Source organism: Callorhinchus milii, unplaced genomic scaffold (assembly GCF_018977255.1).
Source record: "Callorhinchus milii isolate IMCB2004 unplaced genomic scaffold, IMCB_Cmil_1.0 Scaffold9, whole genome shotgun sequence".
Lineage (NCBI taxonomy): Eukaryota > Metazoa > Chordata > Chondrichthyes > Chimaeriformes > Callorhinchidae > Callorhinchus > Callorhinchus milii.
In genome coordinates, this window is record NW_024704750.1 from 1513413 (window position 1) to 1536712 (window position 23300).

Here is a 23300-nt window from a genome sequence, read left to right on the forward strand (position 1 = left end):
ATATTTCTACCAGGTTAGGAACATTTCACAGAATGCAGCATTCTCTGAATAAGCATAAAAATCAAAATGCTGAAAGTACTGAATGTCCGTGAAACGCACAACAGTGTAGAACAATGGCGGAGGGGACAATGGGCGGATTAAAGCGCGTCGCATGGCAGGAATCCAACTGAGGGATCCATGTTGACACCAGAAACTTGATATAAAGCTTGACCACTTTCTGTACGTCATCTGAACTTCCACCGTGTCATGGGTTTAATTCCTCGCGTTCTCGTCTCTGGTCGTAGGTTCAATCCCCGCCTCAGACGTTTGATGTCCTAGTCTACGATGGGACACCCGTGCTGTGCTGGATGCGTTCCATCCCGTAAGATGTTAAACCGGGGTCCCATTTGCGTATTGTTTTTTGAATGGACGTTAAAAGATCTTACAGTACTATTCGAAAACGTGAGTTTTTCTCTCTCTCTCTCTGTGTGTCTTGGGCAACAATCTCTCAGATGGAATCCATAAAAGAAATGAAGACAACCACGTCTGCGCTCTTCCAATACATTCACGATAAACTAACATTTTTTTTATTCACTTGCTTTAAAAACGTTTCAAACGTGAAATTGTTCAATACGTCCAACAGAGATTTTCCTTGCCAGTCGCGCACAAAATGCCAACAGAAAACACGGCCCCGGACTTTCACATGGATTTACGTGATTGTACAACAGAGCTTTATTTAAAGTACGAGGAGATGCAGATCAGGAATCCAGACAAGGGGACAAATAAATACACAAAAGACTAAAACGATAACGACCCATTGTGTAAAATCAAATTACCAGAGTCGAATGGCCAGGAAATACGTAAAATGAACGCTTGAAAAGTTCAAAAGCAGCAGATTAAAATCGGATAGGCTCAGAAAGTTGCATAATAAGGAACTATATTCTAGTTTTTTCAATAAACTTCCAAGGTATTTTGCCGAACCTTTCCACAGAAGATTAACGGGTGTTAAATAGTTCACGATAGCCGGATATGGTCTTTTGGTCTATGGAACAAATAGGTAAATATCTCTCATTGCATACTTTCCAAGATTCTTTTTCTCCAATGATAATAATCTTTACATTTGATACAGAGCTTTATCATGTCTGAGACGTCTCAAAGTGTTTCACAGGAGATGCTGTAAAGTGAATTGACTGTATACTTTATTGGCGAATCACAGCAGCCATTCGTGCACAGCAGCGTTCCACAAAGTCATGGTTTGAGTGACCAAATGATTATTAACAAGCGATGTATCTGAAAAAACACACACCAGACTCTCTTTCACGCGTACCATCTTTAGGAACACAAAAAGCAGATTACAAAGGAGATGTTTTATATGGGTCGACCATTAGTGAGAGATGTGCAATTCTCCAAAGGCTATGGTTTGACTAGTGCATTACTGAAACAAAATCCACAAATCAGGGTCTACAGCTGATGCTGGACACTTTATTAAAACTTTTTAAAGCGCATAATATACAGCTTGCAGCTAATAATTAGGTTGAATTTTCAATTCACAAAAGATTTACCATATAAAACAGTCTGTACACCTTATTAACTTCTTTTTTGAAACAATTATTTTACACCACATCAGCTTTTACTTATTGGTTTATAATACATTACATTTACAATACGCGATCCGATTTGATTACAATTGCCAGTTGAGACACATTACACCTACACCTCCCAAAAAGGAACTAAAGCAGCAAACACAAACTACTGTAACCCAAAACCCACGATCTTTACATTAAAAAAAATCAAAATGCCGTTTGCTATGGAGCAGGATTACCACCCGAATTCCTTGGACATTTGATCATGGGTTTGGTTCCTTAAATTGAGGAAAAACATTTAATGCAGTAGCTCTTCCATTGCCAACTACGCAATTCTCTCCATTTCGTTAGAAAAGAACAAGGTAGCCAGTCGTGCGTGGCTTTAACGTAGTCTATATGTCTTTAACAGGGGTTTTCTCTGTAGCATTTGTAAAACACCTACACCATCTTTCAAGCACAGCATTATTATACCACAAATTAGATGTACTTATGAACCCAGTGGAGCAAGACGACATACACACTGATGTGGTTTTTCCAGTCAGAAATACAACAACTTAAAACGTCTGGCGGCTGCTCGTGTGGTAACCAACATCGTGTCAGGGCAAACTGACTGCCCGCCTTTTCAGCTGTTGGTTCTCTGCATTAACCAGGTTTAAAAGTAGCCCGCCGAGCAAAACAACTCAATTACACTTCAAAACACTCCAAATAATAATAATAATCCTTGCATTTGATACAGCGCCATATCACAGCTCCGAGACGTCTCAAAGCGCTTCACAGAATATACCGTAAAGTGAATTGACCGTATATTTTGTGACCCTAAAAAGAAAAAGCCTGGTTCTTTCAAAAACTATTTTTTTCATGATTTGGGGTTAGACCCCCTGGACAGGACAATAAGTTTTATCTTTTAAATTGTTCTATTGATCAAATATTGCGAAGGCAAAACATACTCGGTTGCCAAAAATGTGCGTCGGTCCAACTGGAAATCTGAAGCTACAGCGACAGGGTCGACTTGTCTTGTGTAAGCCAAGTGTAAGCATAAATGTTTTCCGTGCCATGTGGAAATGCATGTGAAAAGGAGACTTCTTTAATGGTGCAATTTGCGATCTCACTAAGCCATCTCACTGATTAATTCCCTCTTTGCACACTTAACACATAATACATCCGTGTTTACATGGCTCAGGATGGGCCACATTAAAGCGATTTTTATTTTGTAACTCATTTTCCATTCACGCACAATTTTTCCCTAAAGTGGCAATGTAAGTTCATCCTGAGATAGGTCACTAGCTTCACTGTATTCCTTTAATGGCTTTTTCAGTAGCAAAAAAAAATGGAAACACATCAAGTAATATTACACGCCGTTATCAAAGGAACATCAGTTCAAAAGCTGAGTCAGATGTTTGGCAAATGTAACAGAGGACACAGTTCTTCACAGAAGAGCAGAACAAATAGCAAAGACATACTGGACAACTACATTGCCCCTTTGAAGTGGCTGTGCAATGTACTCTTGTAGTGGCACTTCTAGATGAAATCAAACCCTGTTGAAGGATTCAGTAGTTTGTTGAAACTCATAATTTAAATTACATAAATCTTAACATTATATTGCAGAAATGAACACAACTAAAAGCTCAAAACTGGCAGCAAAAATAAAGTTGTGTGTGTGTGTGTGTGTGTTTGTGTACGTGTGGGGAATCAGGTGAATTCAAGTGACTAAAGTAAGGTGTTTAGTAAGTAAGACCAAAGCATTTAGTAGGCTTCTTTTATCCACTCTTTCAATGTTCATCATAACTAGGAAAGTCTTAGTAAACCCAAAATAAGTTTCGTATATTTAAAAATAGTTGCAATTTGACTCAAAAGTGTTCAAATGACTGATAAGTCTTAATCTGTCGCTGCAGGAGTTGGTATTGAACAAACAAAAAAAAACCTGCTGTGCCTAGAACTTGTTTTTTTTTTGCTTTTTTTAAAAAAATGAAAGAAAACGTTAGCTATTGCTGCTCGTGTTGGGGTTCTGCCCTCTGAGCGCCTGCTGGTCGCAACTCAGGCTGTTGCTGTCTTTGTCTGTAAGCGATTACAGTTCCCAAGAGTAAAGCCAGTACAGTCATGAGGTAAAGGTCCCACTCAGGTCCCAGTAACTGGTCCAAGTCAACCTGCGTCCATATCTCCCGGACCTGAAACGAGAGATCAATGAGAGTTTCAATTGCGCTGACAGGAATCCAAGATTTTTGGGGGGAGGGTCAACTGGAAAGAAAATAGATCAATAATAGGATTATTATGGAAACGTCAAGAATTATATACTCCTTACTGCTTTGAGTTATTGCAAGACCGTTTGCTTTGATCACCAAGTGGGACCACAGATGCGCAGTGAAGAAATGCTTCAACAAAGAGAAAATTAGTTGAGATGGAGACCATTTCTCTCTTTAGGGAAGTTTGCTTGGGGATAAATAAATATAAATATAAATAAATGGCTTTGTTGCAATGAACAAACTTAAAAATATAAATGTAATTTGTCGTTGTTAGGAAGGTTGGAGCAACGAGTGGACTGGAACACTAGAAACCGATCTTATATTTGAAAATAGTGGCAAGTTGACTGAAAAGCGCACTGAAGTGTTTTTTTTTTTAAAAGTTTTTCAAACTGCTTTTCAACAAGACAAGGAGTTTTAACAAGACCGAATGATATTCGACAGACATACCTACAAGAAGTTCAGAGTTTACAATAAGCGGGGAATAAGGGGACGACGAAATTTATTCCAAAGAGATAATAACTGCTGACTTACTTTGTTCTCCTTCAGATATTCCAGCGCGTACATTAGCCCCAGTTTACACAGTGCCAGGAACACAGGGACCTGAGCATCGGGACTTGTCTCTGCAGCCATGTCATAGAAACGCTTTGCAAGATAGATGTCCTTTGAGGAAACATGGTCACATGTCAGCTATACAGCGGAAATCACAATTTCCTACCTTGTAAACACAATCAGCGTTCACTTATACAATTCTAACTTACATGGTTAGGAGCTGCTTCTCACCGCGTAAGATTCTTTCCCACTCGCGAAGTAGAATTACACCATGAGAACCGGCTGCCGTACCTACAAAGCAACATTCCTTGTTGTCCGTCTGCATTGCTGCAGAGTAAGGACCTTCCCTGAAGGGTGTTGTGAACTATGTATGAAAGGTCTAACTGTACGAAGATTAATAAATTCTCAGTCTCGGAGAGGAAGTCGAATGCAGCAAGCATTTTCACATCAGGTCGAGAAGCAGATTTTATAAGCAATTACTACTCGTCTCTGTAGCAACTCTCAACTGCACTATGTCATAGGGACAGGACTAGGCCATTCAGCTCCTTGAGCCTGTTCCACCATTCTATAAGATCATGGCTGATCTGCACCTCAAGTCCAATTACCCGCCCTCACCCCGTATCCCTTGATCCCCTGACCTGACACCTATCTATCCACCTCAGTCTTGCAGATGTGATTGTCCAGCTCGCAGTGAGGCAAGAACATGAACAGGGAAATGAATGAGTTAATTAAAGATTAGTGACAACACAGTACTGACTCCACGCGATCGGAACATCAGACCTCCCCCTCCCCCCACCCCCATTAAACAGGCTCCTACCTGTTTAATTCCCAGCCCCTTCTCATGCATGTACCCCAGGTTAAACATGGCCTGGGCACTATGCTGCTGTTCAGAGGCCAATCGGTAGTGGATCACTGCTGTTTCATAATCAACATCCGTGCCATAGCCATAGAAATGGTAGTCTCCCAGCTTGATTCTTGCAACTGTATACCCTAAAACAAGACCAACGATTGCACACAAGTTAGTGAAAGTTATTAACAGCATCCCGTCTCCAACAGCACTTTGAGACGTCTCGAAGACGTGATAAGGCGCTATCAAATGCAAGGATTATTATTATTATTAAGATCAACCTCTGCAAAACACACAGGCAAGCCCCAATATAACAAAGTCATCGGGGCCCCAATATCTAAAGGGGGCGCATATTACAATGAAGCAGAAAAACAGTGACAGAGTTCCAGGTCAATATAGGATTAGGTTAAAGACCTCACTGTTTGGAACTGGAATTGTCAACGTGCAACAAGTTAATCTGAAGCAGTTTATGTTCAACCTGATTCCCATTTCATTTCAGCAGCTGATCTGGAAACCTTACCTTGTGCTGCGGCTCGATTCCAATGCAGCAATGCTCGGGGATAGGTCTCATTCTCACCAAAGATTTTAGCTTCTCCTGCAGAAAAATGAGAAAGTCAATGAAAAGGTTTGAAAACAGAGTTAACTTGCAACAAACTTTAATGGGGTTCATCTTCAAAAAAAAAAAATAATTTGGTCACTCAATCCACGACTGTTTGTGGGACGCACCTTTCATTTCATTAATGATTTGAGAAAGGTGGCATGTTTGGGGCTAACCTAGATTCCTTTAAAAACAGCTATTTCAAGTAGTTCAAGAGCTATACGTTGCGCTCACCTTTCCAGGACGCATTAGCAGGGAGGTCATCGATCTAGCCTCTAGGAATACAATTGACTACGGTTTTTACAGCAAAGACTAGACAAGAACTATTACATAATTGCCCACAAAGTACAATCAATTCACTTTACGGTGTATCCTGTGAAGCGCTTTAGAGAGATCTTGAAGATGCGATGAGGCGCTGTATCAAATGCAAGGATTATTATTGTTATATTCTGCAAGACCTCTTAGTTCAAAAACTGAATAGGCCACAAAAGAGGTTTGCAAGTGTAGGAAGTTCAGAAATGTGCTGATCATTTTCGATCTAAACAGTGTCAGGCCCGGCTTTTGTCCTCACTTTGATCCAGAATGAATGCAGCATTGCTCTGAGCCACCTCATAGCCTTGCTCAGCCAGTATAAAGTACTGCACCAGCGCCGAATCCGTGTCTCCCTCTTTGTAGCTGCCGTAGGCAGACATCAGTCTCTCTGACCATCGGCCTCGCTCACAGACGTTTTTAAATAGCTGCACAAGTGGGAGAGTTTAGAGAAAAGAGGTTAGGAGAATGGAATTCAATTAATTACAGCCAACTGCGTGCGATGTGATCAAACGATAAGAGCTTTTAAAGAGGAAGGGTATTGTGCTGAATAAATGCATTAAATATGACTGCCTGAAGACAAGCATCTTTTGTGTACCTCACTTCTCTCTGCTTACTTTGTATTCGAACTGCTGGCCTGAGGGAGCTGGGGGGCTAAGATGTATATAACGACAACTACAACTTGAATTTATACAGAGCCGCTTCGTGCAGGGGAGCGTCTCAGAGCGCTAAATAAACTGTAAAGGCAGTATAAACTGACAGTCAGCACTCCCCGAGTTCTCGTCTGATGAGGATAATTATTCCCAACGTGCTTTTTTTTACAAAAAAATGTTATGGAAGAGATTGGAAATGCACCCAAACAATGAACCGTAGCAGCAGAAATTCAACGGTTCATAAACCAAAGTGAATGCGTTCAGAACCAGAGAACAGAAAGGTTCAACAATAATGATGTACCACAGTCTGCATAATGTTACTGTGGTTCAACTCTTTGAAACCAACAGAGGAATTGGTTTATTCCTCCACCTTTAAGGCCATCCATGGCCTCGCCCCCTCCTGCCTCTCTGACCTGCTGTCTCCCTACCAACCTGCCCGCTCCCTCCATTCAGCGGACTCCGGCTGCTCCATGTCTCCCGCCCGACCATCACTGGCCGGGCTTTCAGCCTCTCTGCCCCCACACTCTGGAACTCCATCCCACGGTCCCTTCGCCTCGCTTCCTCCCTCACCTCCTTCAAGGCCGGTCTCAAGACCCTTCTCTTTGACCCTGCCTTTGGTCTCCCTCCCATCTCTCTGCCTTCCCTTATCACCCCTCCCCCATGCTCAGGCCCCGACACCTGACTGTTCGCGCTTTGGGATGTCCTCCCAACGTGAAAGGCGCTCTATAAATGTAGTTTTGTTGTTGTTGTTGAATGTAAACGTAGAAGATCTCCAAACCGAACAGTAAAGGAGAATCATCTTGTACACAACTTTTACAAGCATGTAATCAGATTCCATTCGGCTTTTTGAAAAAATATATTGCGTGTAAAAGACTTTGATCCCCAACAAGAACGGAGAATGTTTGGGCACTCAACTTAGATATAACGCTCACCTCAACAGCTGTGTGGCAGGATCGAATTACACCGGTTCCTGTTGCGTGCATTTGAGCCAGGTTATAGAAGGCCAGGATGTGCCCAGCTTGTGAGGCAAGGTTGAAATATTTCAAGGCTTGCTTGTAGTCTCTCTTCACACCTATACCATCTGGAACACAACACGTACAAGTTCACAAAACACAGAAAGAGCAACAAATTTTAAGCTTTCAAAAGCAGCTGTTTATAAAAAAGGGGCCGGAAGCATTTTAGAGGACGGATTTTTCTTACACTGCCCTTTTAATGTTTTACTGATGATGCGACCACATCACTCCCACCCTCGCTCACCTCCACTGGCTCCCCATCCCCCAGAGGATCGAATTCAAGCTCCTCATCCTCACCGACACGGCCATTCACGGCCTCGCTCCCTCCTATCTCTCCGACCTACTATCCCCCCACTTACCTGCCCATACCCTCCGTTCCTCTGGCTCCGGTCTGCTCCACATCCCCCGCCCCAACCGCCCTACCATCGGTGGTCGGGCCTTCAGCCTCTCAGCCCCGAGGCTCTGGAACTCCATCCCCAGTGCCTTCGCCGCTTCCTCCCTTTCCTCCTTCAAGACCTTTCCCTTCGACCAAGCCTTCAGCTCCCCTCTCGACTCTCTACCCCCTCCTCGCTCCCTCCCTTCCCTGCCCTCACCCTGACCATTTCCCCCCAATGCTCGGGTCCCGACCCAACTGTTCAGCGCCTTGGGACGTCCTCCCGACGTGAAAGGCGCTCTATAAATGAAATCTTATTGTTACAACATGTATCAGTTAAACTTTCTTATATTCTAAGAAGCCTCTCCAGGACTTTAGTCATTCATATGATAATAATAATAATAATCTTTACATTTGATATAGCGCCTTATCACATAATTGAGACATCTCAAAGAATTCCACAGAATGTACTATGAAATGAATGGACTAGATTCTGTGGGTGAAATTCACATATTAAATAAATGCTCTGTGGTTGAATAAATGATTTGCACTTTGAGAAGTTGGATTCTTTGAAAGGCAGAACAAGTTGCTTTCAATGATCATAGAATCATACAGCACAGGAGGTCATTCGGCCCATCGTGTCTGTGCTGCTCTTTGAAAAGAGCTTCCAAATCAACCCCACTCCCCCGCTCTCTCCCCATAGCCCTGATCAACCCCACTCCCCCCCCATAGCCCTGATCAACCCCACTCCCCCACTCTCTCCCCATAGCCCTCATCAACCCCACTCCCCCGCTCTCTCCCCATAGCCCTGATTAACCCCACTCCCCCCCCATAGCCCTGATCAACCCCACTCCCCCGCTCTCTCCCCATAGCCCTGATTAACCCCACTCCCCCCCATAGCCCTGATCAACCCCCTCACCCCCACTCCCCGCGCTCTCTCCCCATAGCCCTGATTAACCCCACTCCCCCCCATAGCCCTCATCAACCCCACTCCCCCGCTCTCTCCCCATAGCCCTGATTAACCCCACTCCCCCCCATAGCCCTGATCAACCCCACTCCCCCGCTCTCTCCCCATAGCCCTCATCAACCCCACTCCCCCGCTCTCTCCCCATAGCTCTGCAAACTTGTCCTCCCCAAATAATTATCTACTTCTCTTTTAAGAGATCTTATTGAATCGGCTTCCACCAGCCTTTAGATAATGCATTCCAGATCCCAACAACTTGCTGCGTGAAACAATTTCTCCTCACCTCCCGTTTCTTTTAACAATTATTTTAAATCGGTGCCCTGGAGTTACCGACCCACCCGCCAGTGGAAATAGTTTCTCTGTTGTCATTATCAATTATCTGAAAGAGTCTTGAATAAGTTGACTTGGAAAGCAGTGAGCAAAATTGAGGATCATAACTCACCAACATGCTTTCAATCAGAAAAGACATCCACCACATAATGACCCAACACAGAGCACATTACGCCTGCACAGTTCCTAACATGAAGATAAAGATACCACTAATGTGGCCGATTCTATAGCAGAAAACATTTATAAGAGTGAGCCACAGTTTGAGAAGATTATATAGTTTTTATGGAAAATTTGCATTAAACACTGTGCTGTGATTTTCACCCAGTGAATTCTCCTCATACACGTGAAAGCTGAAAGACTGTATTTCCTTCTTCCCAATGCTTCATGAAGCCACTTTCCTAGAACTAAGAGCAAGTGTTGAACTTGAACAAGACCGACACCATAAACAAATTAATTACCTAAATGGAGATCACCCTTTTCTTACAAGGTAGAATACAATTAGAATTTCAGGCTTCGCTCATCCCTTGCTATCGAATTTCGTTAAGAAATACCCGTTCAATGACATGAATTAGTAAACTATGCCTTACTGTAATACATGGAGCCCAGTTGGAGCTGCCCATCCACCCAACCTTGTTCAGCAGCCTTTTGGAAATACTTCATGGCTAGTTCATAATTCTGTTGGAAAAGGGGAAAAAAATATTGTACACACACATATTTTAGTTATCTTCTACACAGACTGTAAACTAATATTAAACTGTGGACTAAAATTCTCATTTAATCCTTAGCCACAGAGACACAGATAAATTAAGACAACTCTAGTGAGATTGCTTTGACTTAATTAGTTGGCCCTCCAACATTCCTTATTGGTTTGAGATCCAACAATATATCAAAGTTGAGCCGGTCAAAGTTAAAATACAAACATACCAGTACATAGAGTCCCGCCACTGACTGACTACGAGGCTGGTTGGGGCTTTATGGACTCCAACTATTGTGTTATAATGAGGTGCTATTATGTCAATACTTTATGACCACCATACAGGAACTGGGAGGTAAAAGAAATGTCTGGCTGCCAAGGAAAGCTGAAATTCCCTAAACATGTCGACACTGGTCTCAAAAGAGTAGCCACAGATTATCCAGGTTGAAGCAGCCCAATCGTACCAACACTTATGCAATACAATTGCATGATACATACCACTGGAACTCCTTTGCCGTACAAGTAAGCCATCCCCAGGCCACTCTGTCCAACTGGATTACCCTAGGAATTGAAAATAAAAATCGTCCATCATCCAATGTTTTAAATCATGGCTATTCAGATGAAATCTGAAACAAAGCTGTAACAGGCGCTTTGCTTTCAAGAACCACAAGGTTACATTTCACAATACAAATCAGGGGGATGCAAGTTGTAAACGCCTGTGACCTTGCCGTTATCCATGATCCTCAGATCCCCGGAAAAATGTCCTGTGTACAGTACAAGAACTGTACTTAAACAAATACTACATAATCAATACTAATAAATGCATTGCCTGGAAAGTTGAGTATTTTTGGAGCAACATACTGGGTGGTATAGTGTGAAATGATTCAAATTAAGTCCTCTGCTCGCATAATTTTTTTTAAAAAGCCATTGTGAAACATACCAAATCTGCCGATTTCTTGAAATAATGAAGAGCCGTTTCATTGTTCTGGGTCACAGCATTACTACCCTCGGAGTACATCTGTTCACATAAAGTTAACAGTCAAGCTTTTTAAAAATAAATCCAGTTTTGATCCTATTACAGTCACAATCTGATCCTATCTTTACATGAAGCAGAATAATTGTCTCCAGTCATAATAATCCTTGCATTTGATATAGCGCCTTATCACGTCGTTGAGACGTTTCAAAGAGTTTTGCAGAATATTGTCCCTTCACCTCGCTCCCTTCCCTCCTTTAAAGGCACGTCCCAAGACCCTTCTCTTCATCCGCCCACTTGGCCACTCTCCTACCCTCCCTGACCCCAACCCCCAGCTCGGACCCAAATCCTTGACTATCCAGCACCTTGGGACGTCCTCCCGACGTGAAAGTCAAGGGCGCTGTGCAAATGTCATTTTGATTGTATTGTAAAGTGAATTGACGGTATCTTCTGAGCGAAAAGCGGCAGCCAATTCGCACAGCAGTGTCCCACAAACAGTCGTGTTTCATCCTACCTTGCCAAGGAATGCCATTGCGTGTGAGTTCCCAGTGTTTGCTGCTTGGCTGAAGTAGTCATAGGCTCGCTGAAAGTTTAAAATAAAACACACAAGAAATAAAACTTAGTAAAAACTTACAAATTACTTAAAAACAACAATGTTTTATACAGCTGAAGCAGATTTTTTGTGCAGGCTTTTTTTATGCTGTAACAAGGTTTTTTTCAAAAAAAATTGCCCCTTTGTTTCTCCGTGATACATGTCCACTCAAGCAACGCGAGAGCCTTCTCAATTAACATCAAGTGACACACACACACGATGACAACTGGTCTGCCTTCGATCCAGGGCCTCCCAATTGTTGCTACTTAAAAAGAACAACAATCTTTTATACAGCTGCAGCGGGTTTTTTGTAGGCCTGTAGCTTCTACAACAAATGCCACTACATATCATTCAGCAACACCTTCTATTGAGGGAGATTGATGGAAAATACAGCAGAAAACGTGCTCTAATGAAAGCACCGTGTATAAAAACACAATAATAATCCTTGCATCTGATATAGCGCCACATCAGGTCGTTGAGACACCTCAAAGCGCTTCACAGAATATATTGTGAAGTGGTTTGATTGTATTTTGTGGGCGAAACATGACATCAGGACCGCGTAAAAAAAACTCTACGTTTCGAGCAAACCTTAAAAAGGATTACCTGATAATTTTGTTCCACGCCTCGGCCTCCATGCAGATGTAGCTGGCCTAGTCCAACCTTTATTAGTGAAATAAATAAAAGGTGAAGCTTTGAATTTCTTTGTTCCATTGGTCTACTTGAAGGACTCTGCCATATTTGACGAGTTTTAACTTGCAAGAAACACAGAATTCTAATAGGGTGTAGCAACACTATGCAAATACACATTTTTATGCATGTCCTGATGTTGCTAAAGGGTTTGATGTCGAAAATCTACTTTCAGAAACGTCTTTCAAATAAGACATTAAACCGAAGTCCCATCTGTCTGTTCACGTGGATGTTACAGATCTCATATAATTGCCCTGGCTAACAATCCTCCAGATTAAACTGTTTATTCACTTCATGGCCATTTATGAACCCTCGCTCAGGCAAATTACTGTCACTTTCAATGACAAAAACTGACTACATTTGACAGTAATTGCCTACAAAGCACTTTGAGACACCACAATATGGAACATTGCACTATACATCAAGTTCTTCTGCAGATGCTAAAATCATTTATAATTTAGTTACCTCATAGATGCTTATTTGGTTCAAAGGCAGACTTAAATTTGACTTGTATAGCTCCTTGGGACGTCCTCCCGACGTGAAAGGCGCTATACAAATGTAATCTTGCTGTTGCTGTTGAAGAATTCATTACAAAAAATGATGGTTCAATACTCTACCTGTGCCTGGACATCGCCCTTTTCAGCCAGGAACTGATAGTATTGGATTAGGTCTTCCTCGAGCATGCCACTGCCAACACCAGAGTTCTCAGCTTCATCAAAAAGACGGATCCTCTGAATAACACTACCGCCAGTCAGAGTCACATCACTGGCAACTACGAAAAGACAGAAAACAATGCTTAAAAATCACATTTAACAACTCATTCCTTCAATAGCCGTGTATTTCGTTCATAAAATGCACAGTCAATTCCTTTATGGTATATTCTGTGAAGCACTTTGAGTTGGCTCAAAGATGTGATCAGGCGCTATATTAAATGCAAGGGTTATTATTATTATTATTATAACTAAACACAATGCGTCTGAAGGGCAAGCGGGTGAAATATCTTTTACTCCACAGCGATAGAATCTTCATTTACGCTCAGTGCCTGAGTAATGACTAACACGCTTTAAAGATGGAAATGGAAAAGAGTCTCATCATTGCAGATCTTTGCAATTTAATGAAAACAGATATAAACACGTCTATTAAAGTCTGGCCAGGCATCAGGACATGAAAACAGGAAGAGTGTTTGCACCCAGGATTGCAATCTTTGCAGTTGTCCATGATACTATAACAACAGAAGACAATCTTGAAACCGGGTTATTACTTACCATAATTTGCCACAAGTTTGTAGTGAGTCAGTGCTGATTCACAGCTCTGAGGGACGCCTATCCCAGCCCAATAGCGATATCCCTGAGGAATTAAAAATATATATTGCATTATTAGAAAAACAAATGCAAGGAAAACAAACAGGTTGCATTACATTATTATTAATACCATTGGAACACATTAAGAAAATCAGACGATTCCTTACTAAGATCATGTGTGACAGCAGGTTTCCGCCAAGTGCTCCAAAGGTGTAATACACAAGGGCCTAAGACCAAGGGGAAGAAGGCAGGTTTAATTATGCAGAATTATGCCATTTAAGATCCGAAAGAGAAGGGGGAAAAGGGGAAAAATAATACCTTTGCTTGACTTGAATGGACTCCTATTCCAGAAGCATAAAGAAATCCAAGGGCCTAAGACAAGACAAGAAGGAACAGTAGTGGGTAAAAGCTTTCTTGTGCTAGAGACTTCACAATATTGCAGTGTGAACTGAAGTATTTAAAGTACTTTGCAGAGAAAAACTCAAATGCTTCCATATTAATTTGAACATTTGCAGAACTAGTTTCATAATGCACTCACATTTCTACTTGCTTAATGGTTCCAAAACGTACATTACGCAACACTAGTGCTTCAATTCCCTTGCTACTCAAAAAGCAACCTACATAGTCTTTGTGGGATCCCATTGAAATTATATTCATTACGTCTCGTAACAGTAGCCTCTGTAGCAGCCCTCTAGCGGTAGTAAAAAATGAAATCTGAATCTGACAATGATCCTTTCTCGTATAATCGGACACTGCGGTTCACAGCAAACGCTGTGCATCACTGATAGCAATCACTGATGGCTTAGCAGGTAAAGGGAACTAACTGCAAGTTGCAGGAGAAAACAAAATATCAAAGTACCACATTCGAGTCAGCAGATCTCAATGAAACAGTGGTTACAACACAACAACTGGTCTCAGATATCTTAGGCCAGGGAGGGATTAAATCAGCCAGCGTTTCCCCTCCTGAACACCAACTGAAACGTGGACAGTAAACAAGAGAGCTTTCCAAGCTAACACGTGAAGAAGAATTGTCACGTAGACAAGGTGAGCATACCCCGGCTACCAATAATCACTTGGTAATTCGAACACTATTTTAGACATTGTGAAAAAAAATGCAAAGTCTTAAATGCAAACTGTTTTCAAAATAAATTAAAAAAAACTTTGTTTTAAATTTAAAAATGACTGACTGTCCAGCGCTTTGGGACGTCCTCCCGACGTGAAAGGCGCTCTATAAATGTAATTTTTTTGCTGTTGTTATTATACTTTCACCATCTGCGGCAAACGCGATCAATCAGAACATGCCGGATGCCCATGATTGGAAATAGGTATTGCTTGGAACCACTTTTTCCTCTGGGCTCACACTTGTCACTTATCAAGCTAAGATTCCTTGCCTTGTCAAAACATTTTGCCCGTTTGACTATTTTTTTTGTCAGGGAAAGGGACTGCCACGGAGATCTAAAGAACAAAAAGTGACTTTCCGAAAAAATCAGGTTCTCTATTCAGGAGGGAAGAAGGTGAAATATTTTATATGATGAAATATTTATATGATAAATAGTTTAATCATGAAAGAGTTAGTCTTAACAAGGCTACCTGGTAAGACTACCTCTTTCATGATTACTAACTGGAACAGAGATTCTACTGTGAAGCAACTCAAACCTTTAATATCTTTCAGGTTAGCACTATGAGAGAGAACATCTTGGATTATTCAGTCACACACAGCCCTGCGATTGATTCAGATAAACTCCCAAAGAAGCCAAGGAATAACTGTCACCCATCAGCGTTCAGAATCAAAACGTACTTTACATCTTCAAGAACGGGCCAAAGTCCAAGTTGTTAAATTGTCCTTTCAACGCTAACTGCCTTTGCAACTCGGTTTGGTCATAAGATATTTTTAGTTCATAAAGAACATCACGTACCCTTTGACTGAATAGAAGTGAGCCACACAACACTTCAAACCGAGCACTGGATAAGTGAAACACAAAATTCTACCCCAAGTTACAAATTAAGACCAACACCTTCAGTAACAGGAGACAATCATCTATAGGAGGTCTGCAGTACACTGGTTGTTACTGGTAAGTGATTATGCAGCTTGCATAAAAAGCACTATATCAAATGCAAGGATTATTTATTATTTTTAAAAATATGCTCAAAATCCACGGCATTAACATTCAGTTAAATGCCCGTTTATTTAAGGCAACAACTGTTCATGTCGGAAAGTCTTTGAAGAAACCATTTTATCCTCTATGACATGCTGAGAGGAGACTTACTGTTTGGCCTTTGGGAGACCCTTGTTCAGTGAGCTTCTCAAAGAGATCCTTAGCTGCCCCAACATTCAGATCCATGTAATCACCCAAGAGCATGGCAAAGGCAACTTTCTCTGTGGCCTTAATGCTTCCCATATCAGATGCTCTGAGAAGGATTTCGTATCCTCTAGTTCCAAAGAAAACAAAGATAAGAATAAAGCAAACCAAGCCAAGACCCCACATAACAGATATTGGGATGGGGGGGGGCAAAATTTGCATGATCTCCTGACAGATAGATCCCTTGATAGAAAATACAAGCCCTACAAAGAGAGCTCTTTCCAGTAAACACAAATAGTCCTCGTGGAGTCCTGTAGCTCAGTGGTTAGAGCACTCGCTTTGCAAGTGAGAGACCTGAGTTCAATTCCAGGCAGAGGGCGAAACCTTGGGCAAGTTTCCTTACTCCACACAGAGCCTAATAATAATCCCTCCAAAACCAAAACAATAATAAATTGGTCATTTTCAATCTACGACTGTTTGTGGGACATTGCTGTGCGCAATTGGCTGCCGCGTTCGCCCACAAATATACAGTCAATTCACTTTACAGTGTGTTCTGTGAAACGCTTTGGGACGTCGATAAGACGTGAAAAACGCTATATCAAATGCAAGGATTATTATTATTATAAGTATGTATCATTGGCCGGAGGAACTCTGTTCCAATGTGATCTACTGTGGAGTGGAGATCCTACAAGTCATTAAGATATCCTGATAAATACTGCAAATTAGACCCCATTAACAGTGCAGGAGTCAGGCTCCACCACTGTTAAGCGCTCTGAGACGATACCCTGTTTGGAGGGCGCGATATAAGTGCAAGTTTTTTTGTTGAAGGCATCTGGAGTACTGTTTCCATTGGTTAGCAAATCGGTATATCACAATTATAATGGAAATCTCAGGGAAGCTTCAATAATGTCCTAGAGGCACAACAATACAATACAAAACACAATACAAAATTACATTTTCACATCAGGAGCCACGCATTTCAAGCTGACTAACTACATTAGTTGGACAAATTATGAAACAAACACTTTCACCCATTTCACCCAGTTTGGGGGAGGAAGTCAGGTGGCCCCAAACATCTTTGGGGGGAGAAAGCTAGGATTTAAAACGTGGCAGACTTACTCTTTCTTCTGACTCTTTTTGCTTGTAGTATTAATCATTTTCATTCCGGTATGGTAAAGTCTCTCTGCCTCCTGTGCAAGTTTTCTTTTATTTGCTTGTTCGTCGGCTAATAGCAGGAAATATTCAAATTAGTGGATATTTCCTAGTTTTAATTTCATACTTCATGGGTCAAAATGTCAAGAGAGTAAAAATAATAATTTGGTCTCTCAATCCACGACTGTTTGTGGGGATGCGCAATTGGCTGCTGCATTTCGCCCACAAAATGTACAGTAACTACACTTTTTTTTACAGTATATTCTGTGACGCGCTTTGAGACGCCTCGAAGACGTGATAAAGCAGCCCCTTGATTTATTGATGGGTTTCGCAGTCCTATCCTTGCATAAAGAACTAGGTTTGGGTCATTTGAGATGTCTCGAAGACGTGATAAGAGGCTGTATCAAATGAAGGCTTATTATTATTATTTTATCCTAATCATACCCCCATTTTGATTTTGTTTTGTGAGGCGAACACAAATTTTTACAAACACGGTTCAATCGCATTGTTCGGTCACACAAGGCTGAACCCCATAGCTCACTTTCACAGAATCCCCACATCTTCTCCTGGTTATAATTGTAGGTTGTTCCACACCAGAACCGGTCATCATCTCGTCCATCCGTGGTGCAGCTCATGTACTCTCGGTCCAGGAACAGGAAGGGAAAAACACACGGCTCGCCGTTTCCACTGCCACCAATAGCTATTACACCTGCAATGAATAAATCAAACTTTCTGTAGGCAAGATATCAAATCAAACCAATATGCGTCTACTTTCAAGATCAACTGCTTTGGACGTAAGCTGTTCGTAATTCGACAGAAGAAGAAACAGAAGAATAATGTGACTGACTCCACAATTCAATAGCAGTAACAAATCAAACACTACGATTGAATCTTGACATTTTGCATGTGCTATGGGTGTTTATCACAATGATAGCACCGATTAGGGCAAAATGGTTCTGTACTGATTTATTTGGGAAACTAAGCCCACAAACCATACTCAATAACATAGCATACGGCTTATGAAAATGGAGAGAAATTGGGACTATTCCAGATCTGAGATGACATTTCATTGCCTGCCAACACTCCCAGTCCCGTGCTCCATGAACAAGGGCACTGTTGGCAGGCACCAGCACCCCAGAATGAACAATAATTTCAAGAAGATGGAAAGTAGCAGAAGCTGTGTGCTGAAGGGTTTAAGATCTAAGTTTGTGTTCTGCGTCCATACTATAGAAGTGGAATGCCAACAAGTAATCTGCGCTGGATTCTCTCTCCTAGTTTCTTTCTGTTCCTTTCCATGTTCTTTCAAACTAAATCTTTTGAAAAATCAGATTACACAGTCCAAACATTTTAGATTCCCCCCCAGTCATTTCACTTTACAGTATATTCTGTGAAAAGCTTTGAGGCGTCTCAAAGACATGATAATGCGCTATAGCAAATGCAAGGATTATTATTATACTATTATTACAACAACAACAAAATTACATGTGTATAGTGCCTTACAAGTCGTGAGGAAGTCCCAAGGCGCTGGACAATCAGTGCTTTGGACCGGAGCTGGGGTCGGGATTGGGGAGGGTGGAGGGCGGGGGGGGGGGGGGAAGGAGGGTGACCAAAAGCATGGTCGAAGAGGAGGGTCTTGAGACACGTCTTAAAAGAGGTAAGGGAGGGGGCAAGGCCGAGGGACTGTGGCATGATATTCCAGAGGGTAGTGGCAGAAGGTCCGCCCGCCAATGGTGGGGCTGGCGAGACGGGGGACGTAAAGTAGGCCGGAGCCCGCTGAGTGGAGGGAGCGGGCAGGTTTGTAGGGGGTTAGGAGATCACAGAGTAGGGGGGAGCGAGGCCATGGGGGGTTTTGAAAGTGAGGACCAGGATCTTGAAACTGATTACAAATCGTGGTTCAAGAGTTCAAGAGAATGTTACATAAAAAAAACACAAAAAGTTAATGTTAGCACTTGGAATTCTCTCTATAACTAGAAGAATCATAATGTCCTGCACAAGGTTAATCTTCTGCACAGTAGTCATACATTTTCCAACCATTTTACGAACAATGATTATACTTTGTTGAATCATAATAAATATAATCTACCAATTATAAATTACTTTCCATGACGTGGTCTTGTAAGATAGCATGAATAAAAAACAAATTGTATAGCAATTTATTTTCTGTCACGGAGAGCATATTTTTGCTTAGCATTACAGAAAATTTGAATATTGTTGAATACGTGGCATTAACTAACTTCAGGGGAAAAAAGCTTAAGAAACATCTGTTTAATCTATTGCTGATCTAGTGCTATTACGGTCGATTGCTGGTGCGAACTATTTTATTTATAGACACATGCAGTATTAAGAGGTTCAGAGGAAAACACACACAACAAACACTGCAAAATATCTCCAATGCTGTGTTTTACATCAAGAAACAAAGTAGATTGAGTCAGTTTTAATATTCTCTGCAGAATATGATTTCCTGGATTTGTTTTCAAGATTGCATCTAAAGTCAAGTCTCTTGTATTAACATAAGAAAATGTCAACGTTCGCGTCGCACTTGACAAAACAAGAGCTTTTTTTAAAAAAAACACACCTGCCGGATAGAACAGAAATATTTTGAGAAAAAGTGGAGAAAAAAAAGATTTCAGGGCATTGGAACATTAATATCAAAACTTTAATCACGTAGGTCAAGCCATCGGAAACAGGCACAGGTTCGGGTTTGTGAAGGGCAAACTTAGGACAAACCCAAGGAAATATTTGATTTCCATAGAATGTAATGAACTGATGAAACAGATAACCAGGGAAGTGTTGTTGAGAATGATGAATAAAACAGCTTCACGCTACAGTGGGAAAATGATATGGGTGACTATTGCAGGAGGAGAAGATCAAAATGGGACAACGTCTTGTGAAGATGCAAAGGCTAAGTGGACTGATAGCTGTGAATAGCAGTATTGCTTCAATGATTGCTTATATATTGCATATAAAAACAAAACTTACTTTCCACGGTTTTCCTATTGGTGGGAGTTTCCTCTTCAGGATTAGGCTCCTGTTGCTCATCCCCATCTTTATTTTCCCAGAGATCTTTTGCCGAGTCCATTATCTGACCGGCAACCACAGGACTTCCAGCTGAATATTCCCCATCCTTCTCTTCGCTCTGGGGATCGGTCTGAAGAATCAAAAATAAAGTAAAGGTTTCGGTTACTTTTTTAAAAAAAATACACACCTTTGTTCTCAATTCAATGACATTTCTGCTGTGCGCAATTAGCTGCCATGTTTCACCCACAAAATATACAGTCAATTCACTTTACAGCGTATTCTGTGAAGCGCTTTGAGACGTCTCGAAGACATGATAAGACACTCTATCAAATGCCAGGATTATTATTATTAATCTGCAACAGTCTGGGAACACATCACTTGTGAAATCACTTGCGCAAAGGAGAGGATTAATGTGAGTTTAATTTTCTTCCATTCCCCTTGAAGGGCAGAAATGGTAAATGTTTTGCCTGTAGTGGTGCATATGTTACATTCCCTGGTGCGAAGGTCACAAAACCTGTGAATATGCAACTTAGCCACTCGACTTTGTAGCATCCGCTGGTGAGAATCAAGCAATTTACCTTCAATTCCAGTGATTCATCAATTTCTTCTACATCTGTGTAATACAGAAAAGGGGAAACATTTTAACCTGCGGCATTTTCACAATGATTATTACATGATCTAAAGCCACTCAGACAAGCACTCAGCTACCTCCATTCAAAGGTAAAGGACATACAACAGAACTGCCAACATTTCCGCAGATGTACCTCACTCCCCCACCCATTCACCCACACCCGTCAACTCCAGGTGGATGCTATCAGCCACCCCCAAACAAAGGTTCAGAATCACCCATTTAAAGGTTTAATCACAGTATTTGAGGGTTTATGGCAATAATACAACAATTACACTTATTTAGCGCCCTTCATGTCGGGAAGACGTCCCAGGCTGCAGGGACGTCAACTCTAACAGCAGAGGTAGAAGAAATGGTCAATAAAGACGTTGATGTTCTGTTGTCGTTAAATAGTAATTCTGGGTCTAACTGGTTCTCTTCAACAGCACATTACCAGCACCGATGATATGCTGGGAAAGCTGTTAGTTCTTCACAGCTGTCAGAAGAGACTTGAATGAAAGAATGCATCACCATTTTTGTCATGATATGAAGCACAAGTGAAGCAAAGATGTACTACCACAATCTGTCAAAACCATAGCAGCAGCAAATCATTCTACTCGTGGAATCTGAACTCAATCCACACACAGTAGTTGTGAGATTGTAATTTTTCAGAAGGTTACTTTGAACGGAGAATCACTTGCATTACAGAGTGGCTTTAACGCCTCAAAACACTTTAACTATCGGCTGCTGCGTTTCGCTCACAAAATGTACTGTCAATTCACTCGACAGCGTGTGGCTGTGAAGCGCTTTGAGACGTCTCGAAGACGTGACAAAGGCGCTGTGTCAAATGCCGGGGTTATTATTGTATTTATTATAACATTATCCAATTCCAGGGGTGATAACGACATTGATGCTGACACGTCATGGGGCGAACGTGAAGGTTTGCTGCCAGGAACTGAGGGACGTCTCTCTTCTATTCAAACAGAGCCGTGGGATATCTAACATCCAACTGAAAGGAACATCTCAGCCAAAGCGAAAAACACCTCATGTCACGCCAGTCCAGCACTATTTTTGGAGTATCAAGTTCCTCTCCTGATGTGGAGCTCGAACCCAGGAACGTCCGACCCACACACGAACGGCGCAAACTGACTCCAAACTAAAGTCCGCGACGGTTTGCGGGACGGACGCTGCGCGCAATCGGCTGCTGCGCTTCACCCATAAAAATGCACCGTGACTTTATTCACTCGGCAGCGAGTATCCTGTGAGGAGCTTTGAGACGTCTGGAAGGCGCTGTATCGAATGCCGGGATTATTATTTTATTATTATTGCAGCGGCTTCTCTGGGGCTGACAGCATCAGGAATATAATAACAACAACAGTCATAATGACAATAATTCCCGGCATTTGACACCGCGTCCGATCACGTCTTCGAGACGCCTCAAAGCGCTTCACGGGATACACCGTCAAGTGAAGTGACTGTGTGTTGAACAGCAGAGAGTTTAATATACATTTATATACAATACAATAAACACCAACACACAGGAACGACCCGAGTGACCCCACACCCTAAAGCCTGGCTCCCCCCCACACACACCCCCACACACACCCCCACACACACAACCCCCCCACACACACCCCCCCACACACACCCCCACACACACCCCCACACACACACCCCCACACACACAACCCCCCCACACACACCCCCACACACACACCCCCACACACACAACCCCCCACACACACCCCCACACACACACACCCCCACACACACCCCCACACTCACACCCCCACATACACACCCCCACACACACACACCCCCACACCCCCACACACCCCCCCCCACACACACCCCCCCACACTCACACCCCCACACTCACACCCCCACACTCACACCCCCACACACACCCCCTCCACCCCCCACCCCTACCCCCCCCCACACCCCACACACACCCCCACACACACACCCCCACACACACCCCCCCACACACACACACCCCCACACACACACCCCCACACACACAACCCCCCCCACCCACACCCTCCACCCACACCCCCACACAACCCCCCCACACCCACCCCCCCACACAACCCCACCACACACCCCCCACCCCACCCCCACACACACAACCCCACACACACACCTCCCACCCCCCCACCCCCACACCGGCCCTCAGCCCCGGGGCGCGTTCCTCCCGCCAACCACACAGTCACTACAGTTGATGAGCGAGGCCGGGCCTGGCGCTGTCAGTCAGTCAGTCAGTCAGTCAGGGAGGGCCTGTCCCGGACTCACCGCACAGCACTCCCCGAGGCCCCGGGCCCGGGCCCACCGACACCAACAGCACCAGCAGCGGCGGGAGGAGCAGCCACAGCCCCGGGCCCGGGCGGCGCCTCAGCGGCGGGTTAACGGCCGCCATCACAGACACAGAGACACACACACACACAGAGAGAGAGAGCGACAGAGACCGACTCCTCCCTCAGGGCTCCGCCGCCCCGACCCGACCGGACCTCCGCCAAACCCCCGCCTCAACACAGACAA

The 23300-nt window shown here is 42.9% G+C and overlaps 1 protein-coding gene across 1 annotated transcript; it reads right to left on the reverse strand.

The window, feature by feature from the left end:
- Positions 1 to 687: 687 nt before the first annotated feature.
- LOC103187377 (SEL1L adaptor subunit of ERAD E3 ubiquitin ligase) lies at positions 688 to 23300 on the reverse strand. Its single transcript, XM_007906841.2, has 21 exons — positions 23055 to 23300; positions 20734 to 20768; positions 20117 to 20285; positions 17679 to 17846; positions 17105 to 17210; positions 15953 to 16115; positions 14004 to 14057; positions 13853 to 13912; positions 13650 to 13731; positions 13002 to 13156; positions 12301 to 12357; positions 11620 to 11688; positions 11073 to 11150; positions 10631 to 10693; positions 10026 to 10113; positions 7691 to 7839; positions 6368 to 6533; positions 5719 to 5793; positions 5169 to 5341; positions 4334 to 4462; positions 688 to 3727 (listed from the first exon to the last, which is right to left on the reverse strand). Exons 1-21 carry the CDS (start codon positions 23176 to 23178, stop codon positions 3545 to 3547), a joined length of 2346 nt encoding a protein of 781 aa, XP_007905032.2. The 5' UTR covers positions 23179 to 23300; the 3' UTR covers positions 688 to 3544.